Genomic DNA, 15,390 nt, shown 5'->3' with positions numbered 1-15,390 from the left:
GAGGCTTCAATTGAAACTTTCGGTGAACATCGCTGAATTCTTTCCTCCGTGAATCATGCAATCAAATCTATAAAAGCAAATTGCTTATACGTTGCATCATCCTACCCGACACTGTGGTACCGAATGGGATCAAAACCGTTTTCCCCGGCTGCAACCGTGTCAGCTGTGCATATAGGAAACGTGCACTATTATTTCCCAGTACGTACTACGTACTAAAAATGGCCGGAATGACTAAAATAATTAATAATTAGTTCCAACGGTGCCGTGTGCAAATACTTTCCTAGCGTTGATTATTATTTCACGAATTAAAAAACGGGCCGGTTATTTTTACATGCGGAAGGATCAAAACAGACGGGCAACCCCTGGACAATTTACCACTTTAATAATAGTAATATCACACGTAAATATTATTTTATTAATGACGATCAAGCGTTAAAGAGGCTTATGGTCCGTGACTTACTTCCTTTCTGGTGTTAGGCGCACATCCTGCCTGGCTCACCTTTCCGAAGCCCTAAGTTGAGGTGGAGTGTTAGTGTGGAAGGATGTACGGAGTAAGCTGGGCGGTTTTGTTACCGGAGAACATCTATGGAGTATACATGGACTGATATTCGAATGGAAGAGAGAATCGGGAGTTGAGACATGCCGAAAGATTGCCAATGCACTGCCCCATCATCAGCTTGTCGCGACTGTGCAATCAAACATATTGGTATATGCGAGAACATATTGCCTTCCTATTATGCATGCTAAAATAAACTTCCATCATAGTAACCCGGATTCCTTGGAAATAATACACACCCCTTACTATCGACAGATTGACCCTTCAGTCAAAACTAATATCCGCAATTCAACATCCAACACAAGGTTGCTCCTGGTTGACACAAAACATGGACCAAGATTGATCCAACAAATCCCGACAATGGTAGAAAAATAACATTAAAGTGGTTGACAAAATAGGAGGCAACTTTAGCTGCTTTCAACCCGCCTTCTTTTGTGACTTGTCATTACTCTGTCCCCACTGACCCTTCGCTTCGAGTTTTTCAATCCCCTCGACCTGTCTAGACAGGTTCCGCAAAAAATATGCTTCATGTGCTTTGGTTGATCGAAACCCAAAGCTTGGAACTTTTCCGGTTCGTCTGGCAATGATATCATGGTATCGAGGTTCACGCACTCTACGCAGAACGCTCGGGGACACATCTGGCAGTTGAATAATAGCCCTCCTGCCTCCGGGGCGGTTTGCAGGCATTCCGCGCATCTGTGATATGGACAGCTGTTGTTTGCGAACTTGCCCGATTTCTTTTTGCCGGCACACTGCTCGTGGTACACTCTTGGACAGTATACGCAGCTGGTTAAGCGTCTCGTTTTTGCACAGAATAAGCATGTCTAATACACATGTCAGTCTGGGTCTTTTGGAAACACTAGGGATAGGGTTATCTAAATATTCACCTTTTCATGAATGAACTTCCTTTTCGGAGGTGCTTTGTAGTCGGCTAGACTTGGATCTTTCCCTGCTAGGGTAGGGACTGCTTCCCATTCTCCACAAAGCATGGACTCTTTGCTAACATGGTATCCGTGCTCCCTGTTGAAGACAACTCTGGTTTTGATCGTTCGCTTTCCCTTAATTTCTATATGAAACTCTCTGATCGGTGTAGTTGGCGACCGGGGGATTCTGATTCCGTGGAAGAAGTCTGTCTTAATGCGCTCGCTTTTTGAAAGCCACATTTTTTCGTCATCAAAGCTTTGTTGCGGACTGGAAGGTGTCATCAACATATTAGAAGCCAAGTCGTCGTTGTCAGCAGGTTCGGTAACGCTGCAATAGTCGAGAATATCCTCAAAACTCCAATGGAGCATTTGTTCAGCATTCATCTGCTCGATGGCGACAGACTTGATACTCGTGCGGATCAAATTGAGAATGACTTCGGTATCCGTGAGAGTAGGTTCGTCTAAGCTGGAGCGGACAGGGCTTGTATGATTAACAAACTGATTGTTCACCTTTGCATCGAGATGGAGCTTTTTGTTGAGCCGTGAAATCATTTGAGCTTCGACCGTTCCTCGTGTGCACAGTTTATACACAGTGACCGGCCGCGTCTGACCAATTCGGTGTGCTCTGGCTTCAGCTTGACGAATGACCTGCGGGTTCCAATCTAAATCCAGGAAAACAACCACTTCCGCAGCTGTCAGTGTAACACCTTCGCCGCCAGCCTTAGTAGCTACTAGGAAGACTTTGAACCGGGTATTCTTGTTGAACAGGTGAATGTTGTACTTCCTCACTGCAGCAGAAGTTGAGCCGTCGAGCCGTAGAAATTTTATTTCAAGTTTTTCGAGCAGTTGCTCGCAGCAGTCTAGCCCTCTGTCAAATCCAGAAAAAATAAGGACCTTTTTCTGTTCTTTCAAGATGACTTGCTGGAGGAGCTTTTGCAAGATTATAAACTTGGATGACATTGCTGTCACGTCGAGGTCGGCATCTTCTTGAAAACTGTTTAAGAGTAATGGGTGCGTGCAGATCTACCGGTATTAGCATTGAAAATACAGCAACGTGGTTCTGCTGGCGACCTACCTTCCTTAGCTCCATGAGCGGATTTAGTGTAACTCGTACCGGACTACGGCTAGGCGGGGTGTCTCCATCAAACCCATTCACAGAAGTAGGGGTACTAGGCGGACTGGCGTTGAAGATTCTCAGTGGTGTGCGGCCGTTTCCATAGACAACCCCTAGGTAGAGGCTTCTCTGCAACTCAGTCAATGGAGCATATAGCACTACTTCCTTTTTTGGTGGCAAATTAAGATTGATGTCCGAGTCCTTGGTGCGTCGTAACATGATGACCTCTAGAAATTCTCGAACATGGCGGATAAATTCCGGGTCGATCTTGCCTTCTCCGATGGAAAAGGCTTCTTTGAAAAGCAAACTTGTTTCCTTGCCACCAAAAACATCCGGATAAAGCCACTTTATAATTGTGCAGGTTTCCACCAGATTGTTATGAATAGGCGTTCTACCTCATGATTAGCTTGAGGCAGGTCACCAGAGCTAACTAGACATCAGGTCTTACCCAGTGAGTATGATTCTCTGATCGGTTTTTAGACGACTTAGTGCGACGGAACCTTTTTTGGTGTCGTTACGGATTTTGTGGCCTTCATCGAGAACAATAGCTTTCCATATCCCCAGCCGGCTTAGCCGATGATAATCCGAGATGAGCGTCTCGTACGTCGTAATCACTACATTGATGTCTGCAGCCACAGGTTAGCCTTCCGAATACGACTGAGGGAGGGACTGTTACCTTTCTGTGAAATCACCTTGGCTATCTGTTTTCTCTTCTCCTGGCTACCGTAGTATTGAATCGCTCGAAGCCTGGTCCATTTTGCTGTCTCGCTCATCCACGAGCTTAGCACACTTAAAGGACACACTACGAGAAACGGCTGCTTGTCGTTTACTTCAACATTGACTAGCTGCTGGAAAAATGATAACACTTGTAGTGTTTTGCCCAGACCCATCTCGTCCCCGAGAATTCCATGGGCGCTGTTTCTTCTCAAATACTGCAAGAATAAAACACCTTCTATCTGATGAGGTTTCAGGTCCGCTAGTATGCTAGGAGATGTCAGTAGAGTTCGCACTGTGAGTAAGGGAAATGACAAACCCTGATGGCTTGTTTCTCAGCTTCTCATAAGGCTGTATTGTCCGAGTACCGTGGGTAACGTCAAGTTTATCACGGATCTTTTTATCTCCAAGCAATGGGATAATTAATTTGCTGTGAAAAGTAATCCAGTTGCTAATACCGGATCTCGTGGCGCGTCTTGGTGGAGCTTGACCGCATAAAGATTCCATGATGGACAAACCCAAATGCTGATTGCTGGATTGTAGACAGAATTGGCTCGCGGTGCATCTAGAGATGGGGTAAAGTTGGAAGCTGAAGTAACAAAGTTCGAATACCAAGTCCTCCTTTCCCTAGATGAGCCCCAGGGCCTCACCGAGGGGCTAGGATTGGTGGATACCATATTGTATAAAGAACTGTGCCCGATGGGGCCAATGAGAGCTGAAAGGCGCTGTCGAGATGAGACCCACTGAAGCTATCATGGAGCTGAAAGTGCGGGGTTGAAGAATCGTTGACCAGGATTGTGAAGAAATAGGACCAGATCAGTTGGGTAGGCGTAGAAAAGTGAGTCTTCCACTGTAGAGGGTAGTCAGTGGGAGGAAAGCATCTGTCTACTCCCAAGGCTCTAATACTAAGAAATCAATAATAGAGTGGCATTTTTACCATAATGAGTGAAGGCAATCCGATACCTGATCAAGAGATGAAGAGTGAACAAGATAATCCTTGACTTATCAAATGACGCAATGACGCAGGCACGTTGCCCGGAGGAGATACCCCACGGGGCAATAAGTGGAGAGCTAGACCAGATAGTAGAAAGAGAGCTGAGCCCCAGGGCAGACCTGAGAAGTGTGGGGACTGAGACCAGGAACAGTGGAGCTGAGCAGATGTCAAGAACCGGAGGGCGCTCTCATTGGCGTGGGGGATAAGCTTAATATCTGAGGAGGGGTGGGGATGAGAGGCCAACGAGAGGAATTATTTGATAGTGGAATAATACTTATTGGGCAACAAAGGAATTAGTGAGGGTACATAGATATAAGATAGTGATAAATGACAAACGGAAAATGATCAGATTACAAATAAGGTTTACTCAAATGTGTCAAAACAAAGTCAAAGTGAGAGAAAGTGGCTATGACTCCAAACGCCGACTGATATCTTCAGTCCCCTGGTGTTTGGAATAGTCGAGCTTTGCTAGCATTCTGTAGATCGACGCGCCGGCCCAATGCACAACGATGTAGTCAGTCACCGCTGGCGGCCTCGTCTTGAACAAGGGATGCCGGTAACGGCGGAATAACATGTGCTGCTCTACATCTTGAGGTTTACTATGATAGGCCCAGTAGGCCCGAAATGTAACAAACTGTTTCTGGTTGACCTCAGATCCAGAGTCCATTTGCTCCTTCGGGGATGCTGTAGATCTCTGGGTACTTTAACTTCGCATATTTCCAAAGTTGTTCCCACTCTGCTTCATCCTGGGGGATGAAGAAGTCATTGACTCTCAGTTGCGATCTTGATATCTTATTATTTCGTGTGTTCGGCATCTTTTTATCTCAAAAGAGATAAGTAGAAAGGTTGCCAACCACAGGGGGGTAGAAGAGAATAGATATGTGTAGGAAAGAGTGAGCAGACCGTTCTGAGTCTCTTCAGTATAGCACCGTTGCCAGGACAACAGAAATATCCTAATGTAGCTCGATATCAATGGTGATTGCGAGTTGCACGGCCTGCATTGTCTACTTTGGCAATATATTTCCCCATCTTTCTATGCCACTTCGGATCTCGGTCCATATATTCGGAACCACATATTTTGCACATAGATTCGATAATTAGCGGTTTGCGAGAGTCTCTCGTAATCATTTCATCAATTCGGTTTTGCCGGTATTTTTGTATGCCTGCGTCGAGTCGGCCCCAGTCCACCTCCCCCTTCCATGTTGTATACAGGAATCATACCATTTTCTTGAGTTATGAAGTCCTGACCAGTCATGGGCTGTGTTGAATCAACCAAATGCCTGTTCCATCTGTCCCAATAAGTCTTTTATCTCTTGCTTTTGAAGCGCTCCACAATCCTGGTACATAGGACGACCCTTTCATGTCCCCATAATAGTGGGTTTGGCTTGCTCCGGTTGATCGGGAAGGTCCTTATCGACTGCTCTCATAGCCATGCCTTGTAATTCTTGTGCGCTAGGGTAGTCGGCAAGTTTAGGAAATCTGTTGACAGTCGACGAATGTACCTTCTGATAAAAGTCCTCTTCATAGCTCAACTTAGCCAGAGAATGCGCGATCCACAACAAGCGATTCTGTTTTTCTGCAAAGCGCCTACCCCAAGGCTGTAGGTAGAGCTGTAGATGATAAACAAACACGAGCAAATGTTCCAGGATCCCTTGGTATGGATGATGATGGTTTGGTGTTGCACGGGTTGCATACTCTCAATTTGACAACATATTTCCCGGTATTTTTCTTTCACATTGGATCCAAGTTGTCGGGACTGTCGCAGTCACACTTTCCGTACTTTGTTTGGATAACTAATGGTTTTTGAGGAGCTCATTCGAAGGATATGAGTAGCTGTTTTATATCTTTCGGAGATTGTTCACGGCATGCGAGGGGAGGTTCTTTCGTGTCTGTATTAAGTTAGCCCTGGTTCATCATTCCATTTCTTATATCCAGATCATACCATTGTTTGGGATGATAGAACCCTGGTCGGTAACGGAATTTATGGCATCTTCTCTCTCCTGAGGATCATCGGGGGTGTAGTAATTCTTTCCGGGAAGCCCTTTGCTAATTCCTCCTGCGTTAGGGAGAGGCAGCCACTGTCGAGGTAGCGTCGGGACAGTCTCATCGAGGCCTAGAATATCCACGAACGTGTTCATTCCCTAAACTTCCTTTTCTCCTTTCGTTGACAACCAAATGGTAAAATCGTGACCAGATGCGTCTGTCCCTTGAACATTTATCCCAAGACGAGCAGCAGGATCATTGTCGAGGCTTTTCAACGCATGCCGATGTGGATGTATACCACTATGTAGGTGACACCGTACATGTACAGAAAACCCCTCTTTAAGTTTGATCTCTTTCTAGGGGATAAGAAGATGAAGTAAGAAATCACAAATGATTGCCGTCGCACAATAACATCCATTCCATTTAGAGCTTTTTCCGCCGTTCTTGAGCGAATGGTAGCGTTTCTCTTGGTCTGACTGTTACGTACAGTTCTAGCGTAGTAGTCCCGAAGTAGAGAATTGGCCGAATTCTTTAGGTGTAGAATTACCTCCGTAGACTCGCATGGTACGTTTGCACTAAAGGATCATTCGAATGGTAAAGATTCTCATGACGAGGATCAACCTTGGCATTTCCTCTAGCGCTCTGACGAAGAGGTAGGGCGACATTTAGATGCATTCCAGCGTTAGGTGCGACAGTTCCCGCTGGGAGGTAAGACTCAAGGGCGATCTTCGTAAGTGTTTGTAAAATCAAACAACACGACATCTCCAGGAGATTCAATAAGAGGCATCCACCTTTTTTTCAAAAGCAGATGGGAAGACAAATTTTTCCTCCGTCTCGTACCCCTTATCTATGGATCCAAGATCCCAAACGAAGTAATGTAGACCTGGATGCTTGCGTCTGTAATCTGGCTCATTGTGGTTCACTAGTCGTTGTTTCATTTGAGTACTCTAGCCAACGTAGAGGTAGAAGTTGTCTGGGTTGTTTCCCCCCCCCCCCCCCCCCCCCCCCCCCACACAAATTATGGAGATAAATTCCATATTCTGTTGGATCGCCGCAAATGTCTAGGAGGCTGTGCCTTTGATCAGTGGCTTATTTCCAAAACAGTGTGTTTTGAAACTTACTTGTCGCGAGTGTAATCTCTAGATTACAGCACACCCCCATGCCTCATGTCGCTCGCAGGTCGCCGCAGATGTTGTGTCGGTACAGCTAGAGATGCTCCTCATATCTCTAGATATTTAGAGCCTCCGCCTTCCTAATGTGTGACCTTTTATCGGCTCTTTATCAAGAGTAAAAACCCCATCATAATCGGTGGTGGGAGAAGGTGCTTAAATACCCGTTTGCTCGGCCGCCTTTCAGGGTGGGAATTCCCGGCAGATTCATTATTCTGCCTCAGGTCAACATTGTAAAATGGACTGGCATGATGCGCTCAATTAATGGACGAACCCAGTGTCAGTCGACACATGTCAATATTACCACTATCATTAGTCTAATCTAAAATTCAAAAGTAGCGCAACATCATATATCACACCATTTGAAGGTTATCAATTTATTAGTATATAGCATGCTTCATCAATGTCACAGTAATATTGAATACAAAGGACACGTCTCTAGCGTCCGTGGATGATGATCTCAAATCTAGAAGGTAAAATAAAGGCAGCACACGGTTCAGGTAGTTCAATATTAATGTGTTCAATTCAACTTGGCGTAGCGAACGCTGTCAAATCCGACCATCTTGAGAATACATGTATGAGATAGATAGCCCAAACCAGTTCCTCTCAGCATGTTAACTACTAACCAAAAAGCCTTCGGTACTTTGGTCAGTCCTTATTATCCAACAGTCCCTACTGTCGTATGGAGTAAAGAAAAGCGCACACTACATAAGCTAACACGCCTAAACCCAATAAAGCTAAGTAAGTCTTCGACTAGGAGACAAAATCCGGAGACCCGATTCATGCCGTCTTCGTTTCTGCGGATTTCTCAACCACCCCGGGCGAGCTATGATTGTACGTCACCCCGTTGTAGCTATCAAACATACTCCAGTCTCCAATTTGCTCATCGACAAACTGTGCCCTATCCAACCCAGCTATTTCCGCGTCTTCGGCCACGCGAAGCTTCATCCCGGGAATAAATTTGATAATGTAGAGAAGAATGCACGAAACTGTGAATGAATAGCCAGAAATGGCAGCAATCTCTGCTAACTGCAAGTACACCTGTTTGCCATTCCCATCAATCGCGCCAGGGTAGATGGAGCTGCCGTCCAGGGCTGAGATTGACGATGTTGCAAAGAGGCCCGTCAGAAAGGCGCCGCAAATTCCACCAATGCCGTGAAGTTTGAAGACCTCCATGCCGTCGTCGATGCCCATCCATTCGTTCATGTTTTGAAGAGAAGAGCAAACAACAGAGGTAAGAAAACCGATCACGGCAGCCAACCAAACAGAGACATAGCCTGCCGCAGGAGTGATGCCAACCAGACCAGCAATTGCGCCTTCGCACGCTCCCACCACCGAGAATTTGCCCTTGTATCGCACATAGTCAACAAGAACCCAACCAAGGACACCCGTGCATGCAGCAGTATTGGTGTTGAAGGCGGCCATCATGGCTCGGACTGATACATTCAAAGCAGAGCCTCCCTGAGAAAACAAGTTAGCGTGCAATTACAATCCTTGTTTGTAAAACTCACATTGAACCCAAACCATCCAAACCAGATCAGAACCGTGCCCAAGAAGACCAAAGTCGTGTTATGTGGCTTCCTATGTGTCGGCTCGCCTGAATGCTTCCGCTTCCCAAGCACAAAGGCATACGCCAAAGCCGCCCAGCCCGACGAAATGTGGACAGGGCCTCCGCCAGCAAAGTCCAAGGCTGGTAGGTTATAGAGCCACCCATTACTGTTCCACGTCCAGCAGGCAATTGGGCAGTAGACAATTGTTGCCCACCAGAAACTGAATATCAGAGACGGAACAATATTCCCTCGCTCAAAAGCACCACCAACTACAATCATGACCTAGATCGTCGTTAGCCTGGATACGAAATGCGGGCAATGGATAGGGAATGCGGACCGTGCAGGCGCAGAAAAGCAGTTGGTAGAGGCAATACACAATTTCTGGAAGCACAGCAGAGCTAGGCGAAGGAGCAGCGACGACATTCATCATGCCAAAAGACTTGAGGCTGCCGATAAACGGATTGCCTTCTCGATTGAAAGCCAGTGAATAACCCCAAAAAATCCACTGGAAAGTAGTCCTAGGCCTTACATGTTAGACAGACTATATATAACTATCCGTTTTGTTAATTTCCTTACACTGCCACGACCATCAGAGACTGGAAAAGAAGGGCCAATGCCGATTTTCTGCGTGCCAGGCCTCCATAGAGCAGTCCGATGCCGGGAATAATCAACCAAACAATGAAGCCGCAAAAGACGATATATGTGTAGTTGAACTCGAAGCCAGAAAATTGGGCATTGACGTCAACTTCTAACGGATTCCCTCCATTTGGCGATGACGGGTTGTACTCGGGCTACTCGTGTTAGCAATGATATGAACGGAAGACTCCCGGTATTCACCTACAATACTCGCCATGGTATTCAATACTTTCCACGTACTTCTTTATATGATCTTGAACGCAGTTTGTGTCCCTCAAACCACCGGACAACAGCAACTCTGCCAGAAGGCATGGGGAGCTCGACATTAAATCCATATATCCACCTCCTCTGTTGAAGCTTTGACACCTTGGAGGCCTCCCCCAGGTCCAATGACAGTCATGCAAAACCAAGCCATGTGGCCGGCGCTGTCAACAGTCGTTCTTGGCTTGATAAGAATTGCGCAGCCAAGCCAATCGAGGGATAGATAAGCAGCGATGCAAACCGAATGGCGAGACTGGGATCATCCTTATCGTGATAAGAACCCTGAGGAAATAATCTCTGTTTCAGGCCTAGTTCGATGCGTTTATTCATTACTTCTAAAGTCGTCAAGCTATTGTTGCTGTTATCAAGTTCCAGTATCCTAGTTAAAGGCATAGCTTCGTTGACCCTCCGCAAAGACTACCGGGGCAAAGGGGGCAGGTGTTATGGCTATCATCCGACTTCCCAAATAGGACGATCCTCAAAGCTCGCGAACGTCTTTCGAAATTATTATTGTTATATTGTCAGGGAGATTGTTTGTACTTTCGCGAAAAAATGGAAGCGATCCGTCGGATACAAAGGCGATGGCAGAATTTGCCCATATTTATATGAAATTACTTCTTTACGTGATCAAAGTCTCTAACAGAATGCATAAAAAATTATTAATATATCAATTGATTAAACGACAAATCCAGTAGAATTAATCAGTAATTCAATGGGGCTTTAATTGGTGGTTAAAGATGCTTATATAACCAAGATCCGGAATCCGGGTCCCGGATTCCGGCCCCGCCGGAAATTCGATTTACACACTCTAGATGGGAGAATTTTTTTTCATGGGGCTCGCGTACTTTAATTTCTGGGCAAAATAGTATCATGACATTAAAGTGCTTCCGATGATCAATATTTTTAGCACGGTGTACGTTACTTACCACCGTGATCCAACGAACCCCGCCTTGAAATGGCCTATTTAGGTGAAAAAAATGGAACCAACGTCCACAAAAAAGTAATCTGGTCAATATGGGGGTCGAACCCATGACTTTGGCGTGTCTTACATCCTTCATAGGATGTTCTATTAGCACCACACTCTAACCAACTGAGTTAATCGACCAGTTGTTGAAGACACGAGCTCATTACTGATTAAAATCCTATCCTGATATAGGGGCACGAGGATGTGTTGACTATGACCGCTGTCTACAAGAAACATGGCCTCAAGCACCCAAACTCCGTGTTAAATTTAAAGTCCCACACAAAGTTCCCTGTCTGCAAGCAACATGGCTTCAAGCAACCAAACTCAGTGTCAAAGTTGAAATGTCATACAAAGTTCCTCGGGACTTAGCTATTGGGCTTATTGCTTACTTTCTAACCGTAATATATGTATATCATGTGAATTGACAACAATTGATCCGTCCATACCGGTTTTGGGAGGGAAAGGGGGTCCCGTTCAGCAACGTTGCTGCAACGTTGGGTGACTTGGTAATGGTCGTACAACTGAAAGGTGGTATCAAAACCGTTACACTAATGATATATTGCTGATTTAACGTATTTTATAACCCCCGTCGGCCACATAAGCGTGCCCGGCCACCTGTAATCCCATACAAAATGGCCATTTTTCAGATTAAAATATCACAATTTTTATTAGATAACTATAACTCAAAAATTAACATTATATAAAAACTAGTCTAATTAACTAATTTTCTTAGAAATTAGATTTTAAAAAGTTATATTAAAGTAAAATACGACTGTATTAATAAAATACAGCAATACAGTAGTAATTTTAATAAATAATAAATCTTATAACTTAAAAATTGATGTATTAATTTATATATATACATATATAAAACAATTTTAAATTTTAAATTATGTGACGGCTGAGCCTGAGGCTATCCCCAAGGGTAGGAGCGGCCTCGTGGCCAGATGGGAGGCCTCAGGCAGGAAGGGCATCAACCCTAACCCGTGGTGCCAGATCTGGGGATAGCCTCACCTTGGGGCCATAAGGGGTCAAGCTGGTTACCTAAGCACATAAGATAAAACCTTCCCACAGATCCTAGTAGTTAGATTCCTTTCCTATACTTGTTGTTTTAGAGAATCACACCCCTAGATAGGAATTAAATATCTTTGGAAAAAGCATATCACATTACAACAAGCATCACTACACTTTATCTTTGTCTTTTTCACAACTAGCACAGCTAGTATTTAGCTATAGTCAGCACTCTGATTAGAGATAGACTTTTCTTTATCTTAACCTCTTTATATTCAGCACAGTCCATACAACTACAATAAACGCTTTATCAGCGCTCTAACCCTAAATCTTCATTTACCTTTATTCAAAACCTAGAAATCTTATAAGCTAGTATAATAGCAAGACCAAGTACCGCTGATAGATGTTAGTATAGTGAGAACGCCAGCAACAACAATATAGGAGAGCCTAGTCACCACTTGACTATTAATCTCAAAGAATTAAAGCTTAGAAATATTTCTAAAGGACCACTCAATAAGGATAAATTCCTTGAGCTTTATAGAAGCGACCTTGGAGACTTATTTAAAGGTTTATTCCAACACCTCTCTATGCAGGAGAAACGACTAGAAGAGGCTCTCGCTGAGTTTAGTAATAATGACACAGAGGAAATTAACTCTATAAAAGAAAAGATTCAGAATCTTAAGAGTAACCTAGCCAACCATCACTAGACTATATCTAAACTGATCATGGAGCGTGATACCGCAATTGCCAATATCTCTCTAACCAGAGGAGACTATAAGAAGAAGACTACTAAGCTGCTAGATGGCTAGCTGCTATCGGATGAAATTGATCCCAAGTATGAATTATAGGAGATTAATGTTAAGAACAAGTTGGAAGCCAATGCTGACTATTACCTAACAGCCCTGGCCTATATGGCGTACGTGAAGGGGATGTGTAAGGGAGAAGTGGCCAACCACTTACTCCCATGATTCCGAAAGGACTCAGTACAATATTATTAAGATGTTGGTGATATCTTCATTCTTCAAGTATCTAAGAACAATTTATATAGACAAGAACTATATGATCAATACAAAGATAAAACTCTGTTGTCTAGTAATAAGAGATTTGAAGTTTCATGTGACGTGCCTTTTCCAAAGATATTCGATTCCTATCTAGGGGTGCGATTCTCTAAAACAACAAGCATGGGAAAGGAATCTAACTACCAGGACCTGCGGAAAGGTTTTATCTTGTGTGCTTAGGTAATTAGCTTGACCCTTTATGGCCCCAGGATGAGGCTATCCCCAGATCTGGCACCGCAGGTTAGGGTTAATACCCTTTCTGTCTAAGGCCTCCCATCTGGCTATAAGACTACTTCTACCCTTAGGAATAACCTCAGGCTCAGCTATCACATCACCTTTTTTTTTAGAAATACTTACCCTCAAGTGTTAATTACTAGTCTATTATTATCTATATACTCTTCAACAAATCAATCTTTTTCTATAGCTTTCATCTACATATCCAACTAGTATAATAGACCTAGCTTCTTAAGATTAGCATTATAGAATAATTTCAGTATTAGTAGAGTATTTAAAAAGTACTCTACTAGATACTATACTAGATCTAGATCTCTGCCTAACCAGTTTACTTAATAATATAGCTTCTTTTAACGCATTCAGGAGTCTAGAATTCTGTTGATTTCCTATTCTGAATTTCTGTTAATCTAGAGCTTAGGATATTCCTTTTTCAGTTGACTAGTGAGAGGCTCGGTTAAAGTGGCGCAATGGAGCTTATTTAGAGAAAAGATACGGTGCACTTGTATGCTTTACAATAAATCTAATTCAAAAGTATATTCTATCTTATGTAATATTTTATATAGCTTTTTAGACTAATAGCCTAGCTTTCTGCCTGGTTATTCTATATCCTATTCTTTATTACTAATATAAATATGATTACCAATTTTAAAGTCTATCTCTTATCTGTTAGGGTCTTAGCCCCTGGGATACTCAGGCTTCGCTCTCGTAGAATAACCGCACCTGGTCCGCACCTGGTTCGCCATAGAAGAACCCCCTGACGCTACACCAGATTCGCTAGGGCGCCCCCGGGACCCACACTCGCCTGTATCGACATTCGACAATGCGAACCCCTGCGAACCTTTTCCTTCTCTTTCTCACGTTCGAATCTACTCAATTCCTGGACCTACATAAGGCCAGTAAGACGGGACCTAGCCCGTAACATTAGATTCGAACGTCTCACCCCCCTCCCCTATTTAAAGGGTCGAGAACGCGCCACTCCCCTCACCCGAAGGGTTGAGCTATACGATCGCTCCTCGTTCGTTCGAGTCGAGCCCCTGAGAACCGTACCAACTCTCCTCATTCGGAGGATTGAATTATTATATCGCCGCTCCTCGACGACCGAGTTGAGCATTGAGAAATTTCCCCATTATGACGAATAGCCCACCGAGGGACGGCCCGGACCGAAGGGGCATACCTTTGGAACCGAACCAGCTGTTATTGGAACAAATGCAACGAATGGAACTCCTTCTGACGAATATGTCCGCTCGCCTATCGCATGTCGAAGGACAAGTTAACAATACGACCGAACCACCTATGCCCGAGGTCCCTACTGATGCCACACCATCGGTAACCCCTATGTACAGTGCGAACAAACCGCGCCACTCCCTTGACCATCCCGATAAATATGACGACTCTGATCGTTCACGATATATGCAGTTCGTGGCAATCCTATATGCAAAATTGACGGTCGATGCACCAGCGATCGGAGGACCGTACGAGCAACTGTGGTACGCCTATGGACGGTTGGCAGGAAAGGCCCAGACGAAGGTCTACCCCTGGATGCGGCTTCATGGGAACGTAAATACGGTCACCCCCGCTACACTAGAAGCTTTCTTTGCGCACCTTAACGTGCTGTTCGAAGATCATCAACTTGTGGAGAAGGCGAACCTTGAACTTAACCGTATACGACAGGGGCGCACCCCTTTCCAGGACTTTATCAGCGAATTTGAACGGATATTACTTCTTGCAGGAGGTCAATCATGGACCGACGACGTAAAAATCTCACGACTGAAAACCGCGATTAACCAAGAAATGAGGCGTGCGACTGTCGGGAGCGACATGCCGAAGCAGTACGAAGCTTTCTGCGAACGCTTACACCGAGTAGCGAACGACCTTGAAGAGCTGAAAAGGATTGACAACATCCAGTCCCGATACAAGCGGAACACTTCCCGTCCGCTCACAAAAGGAACCTCCCCCGACAGAGGACAGCCCCAAGTCATGGACTGGACACCTGCGGGCCTGCCAATTAATACTGTCAGAACGGACAACTGTTTTCGATGCGGAAAACCGGGTCATATTGCCCAATACTGCCCCGAACCTGCGCCGCTCCGTCGGGCGCCATCTCCGAGGAACCGTGGCAAGAAGAAACACGATACGTTCACGAGAATATCCAACACCGGAGTAAAGGAGAATGAAACCGAATCTGATACAGGCTCAGATAGCACATCAGAGTCAAAAGAGTAG

The 15,390-nt window shown here is 44.7% G+C and overlaps 4 protein-coding genes and 1 non-coding gene across 5 annotated transcripts; 1 reads left to right on the top strand and 4 right to left on the bottom strand.

The window, feature by feature from the left end:
- Positions 1 to 1,431: 1,431 nt before the first annotated feature.
- TRUGW13939_05567 (uncharacterized protein) lies at positions 1,432 to 3,871 on the bottom strand (the record flags this gene model as incomplete). The annotated part of the gene is made up of 5 exons (XM_035488728.1): positions 1,432 to 2,502; positions 2,555 to 2,984; positions 3,042 to 3,219; positions 3,270 to 3,577; positions 3,627 to 3,871. Coding segments are annotated over 5 exons (2,232 nt in total), but the record flags the coding sequence as incomplete, so codon positions are not given.
- A 2,242-nt stretch (positions 3,872 to 6,113) lies between these two features.
- Positions 6,114 to 6,439, bottom strand: TRUGW13939_05566 (uncharacterized protein; the record flags this gene model as incomplete). The annotated part of the gene is made up of 2 exons (XM_035488727.1): positions 6,114 to 6,190; positions 6,244 to 6,439. The coding sequence occupies 2 exons, from the start codon at positions 6,437 to 6,439 to the stop codon at positions 6,114 to 6,116; spliced, it is 273 nt and encodes a 90-aa protein (XP_035344620.1).
- Positions 6,440 to 8,233: 1,794 nt separating this feature from the next.
- On the bottom strand, positions 8,234 to 9,794 carry TRUGW13939_05565 (uncharacterized protein; the record flags this gene model as incomplete). The annotated part of the gene is made up of 4 exons (XM_035488726.1): positions 8,234 to 8,914; positions 8,965 to 9,285; positions 9,341 to 9,521; positions 9,580 to 9,794. Coding segments are annotated over 4 exons (1,398 nt in total), but the record flags the coding sequence as incomplete, so codon positions are not given.
- A 1,112-nt stretch (positions 9,795 to 10,906) lies between these two features.
- Positions 10,907 to 11,005, bottom strand: TRUGW13939_05564. The gene has a single exon. It is a non-coding gene; the product is annotated as a tRNA-Ile (tRNA).
- Positions 11,006 to 14,373: 3,368 nt separating this feature from the next.
- On the top strand, positions 14,374 to 15,390 carry TRUGW13939_05563 (uncharacterized protein; the record flags this gene model as incomplete). The annotated part of the gene is made up of 1 exon (XM_035488725.1): positions 14,374 to 15,390. One exon carries the CDS (start codon positions 14,374 to 14,376, stop codon positions 15,388 to 15,390), a length of 1,017 nt encoding a protein of 338 aa, XP_035344618.1.

Source organism: Talaromyces rugulosus, chromosome III, assembly GCF_013368755.1.
Source record: "Talaromyces rugulosus chromosome III, complete sequence".
Classification (NCBI taxonomy): Eukaryota; Fungi; Ascomycota; class Eurotiomycetes; order Eurotiales; family Trichocomaceae; genus Talaromyces; species Talaromyces rugulosus.
This window is presented reverse-complemented; position numbering and strand designations above follow the sequence as displayed.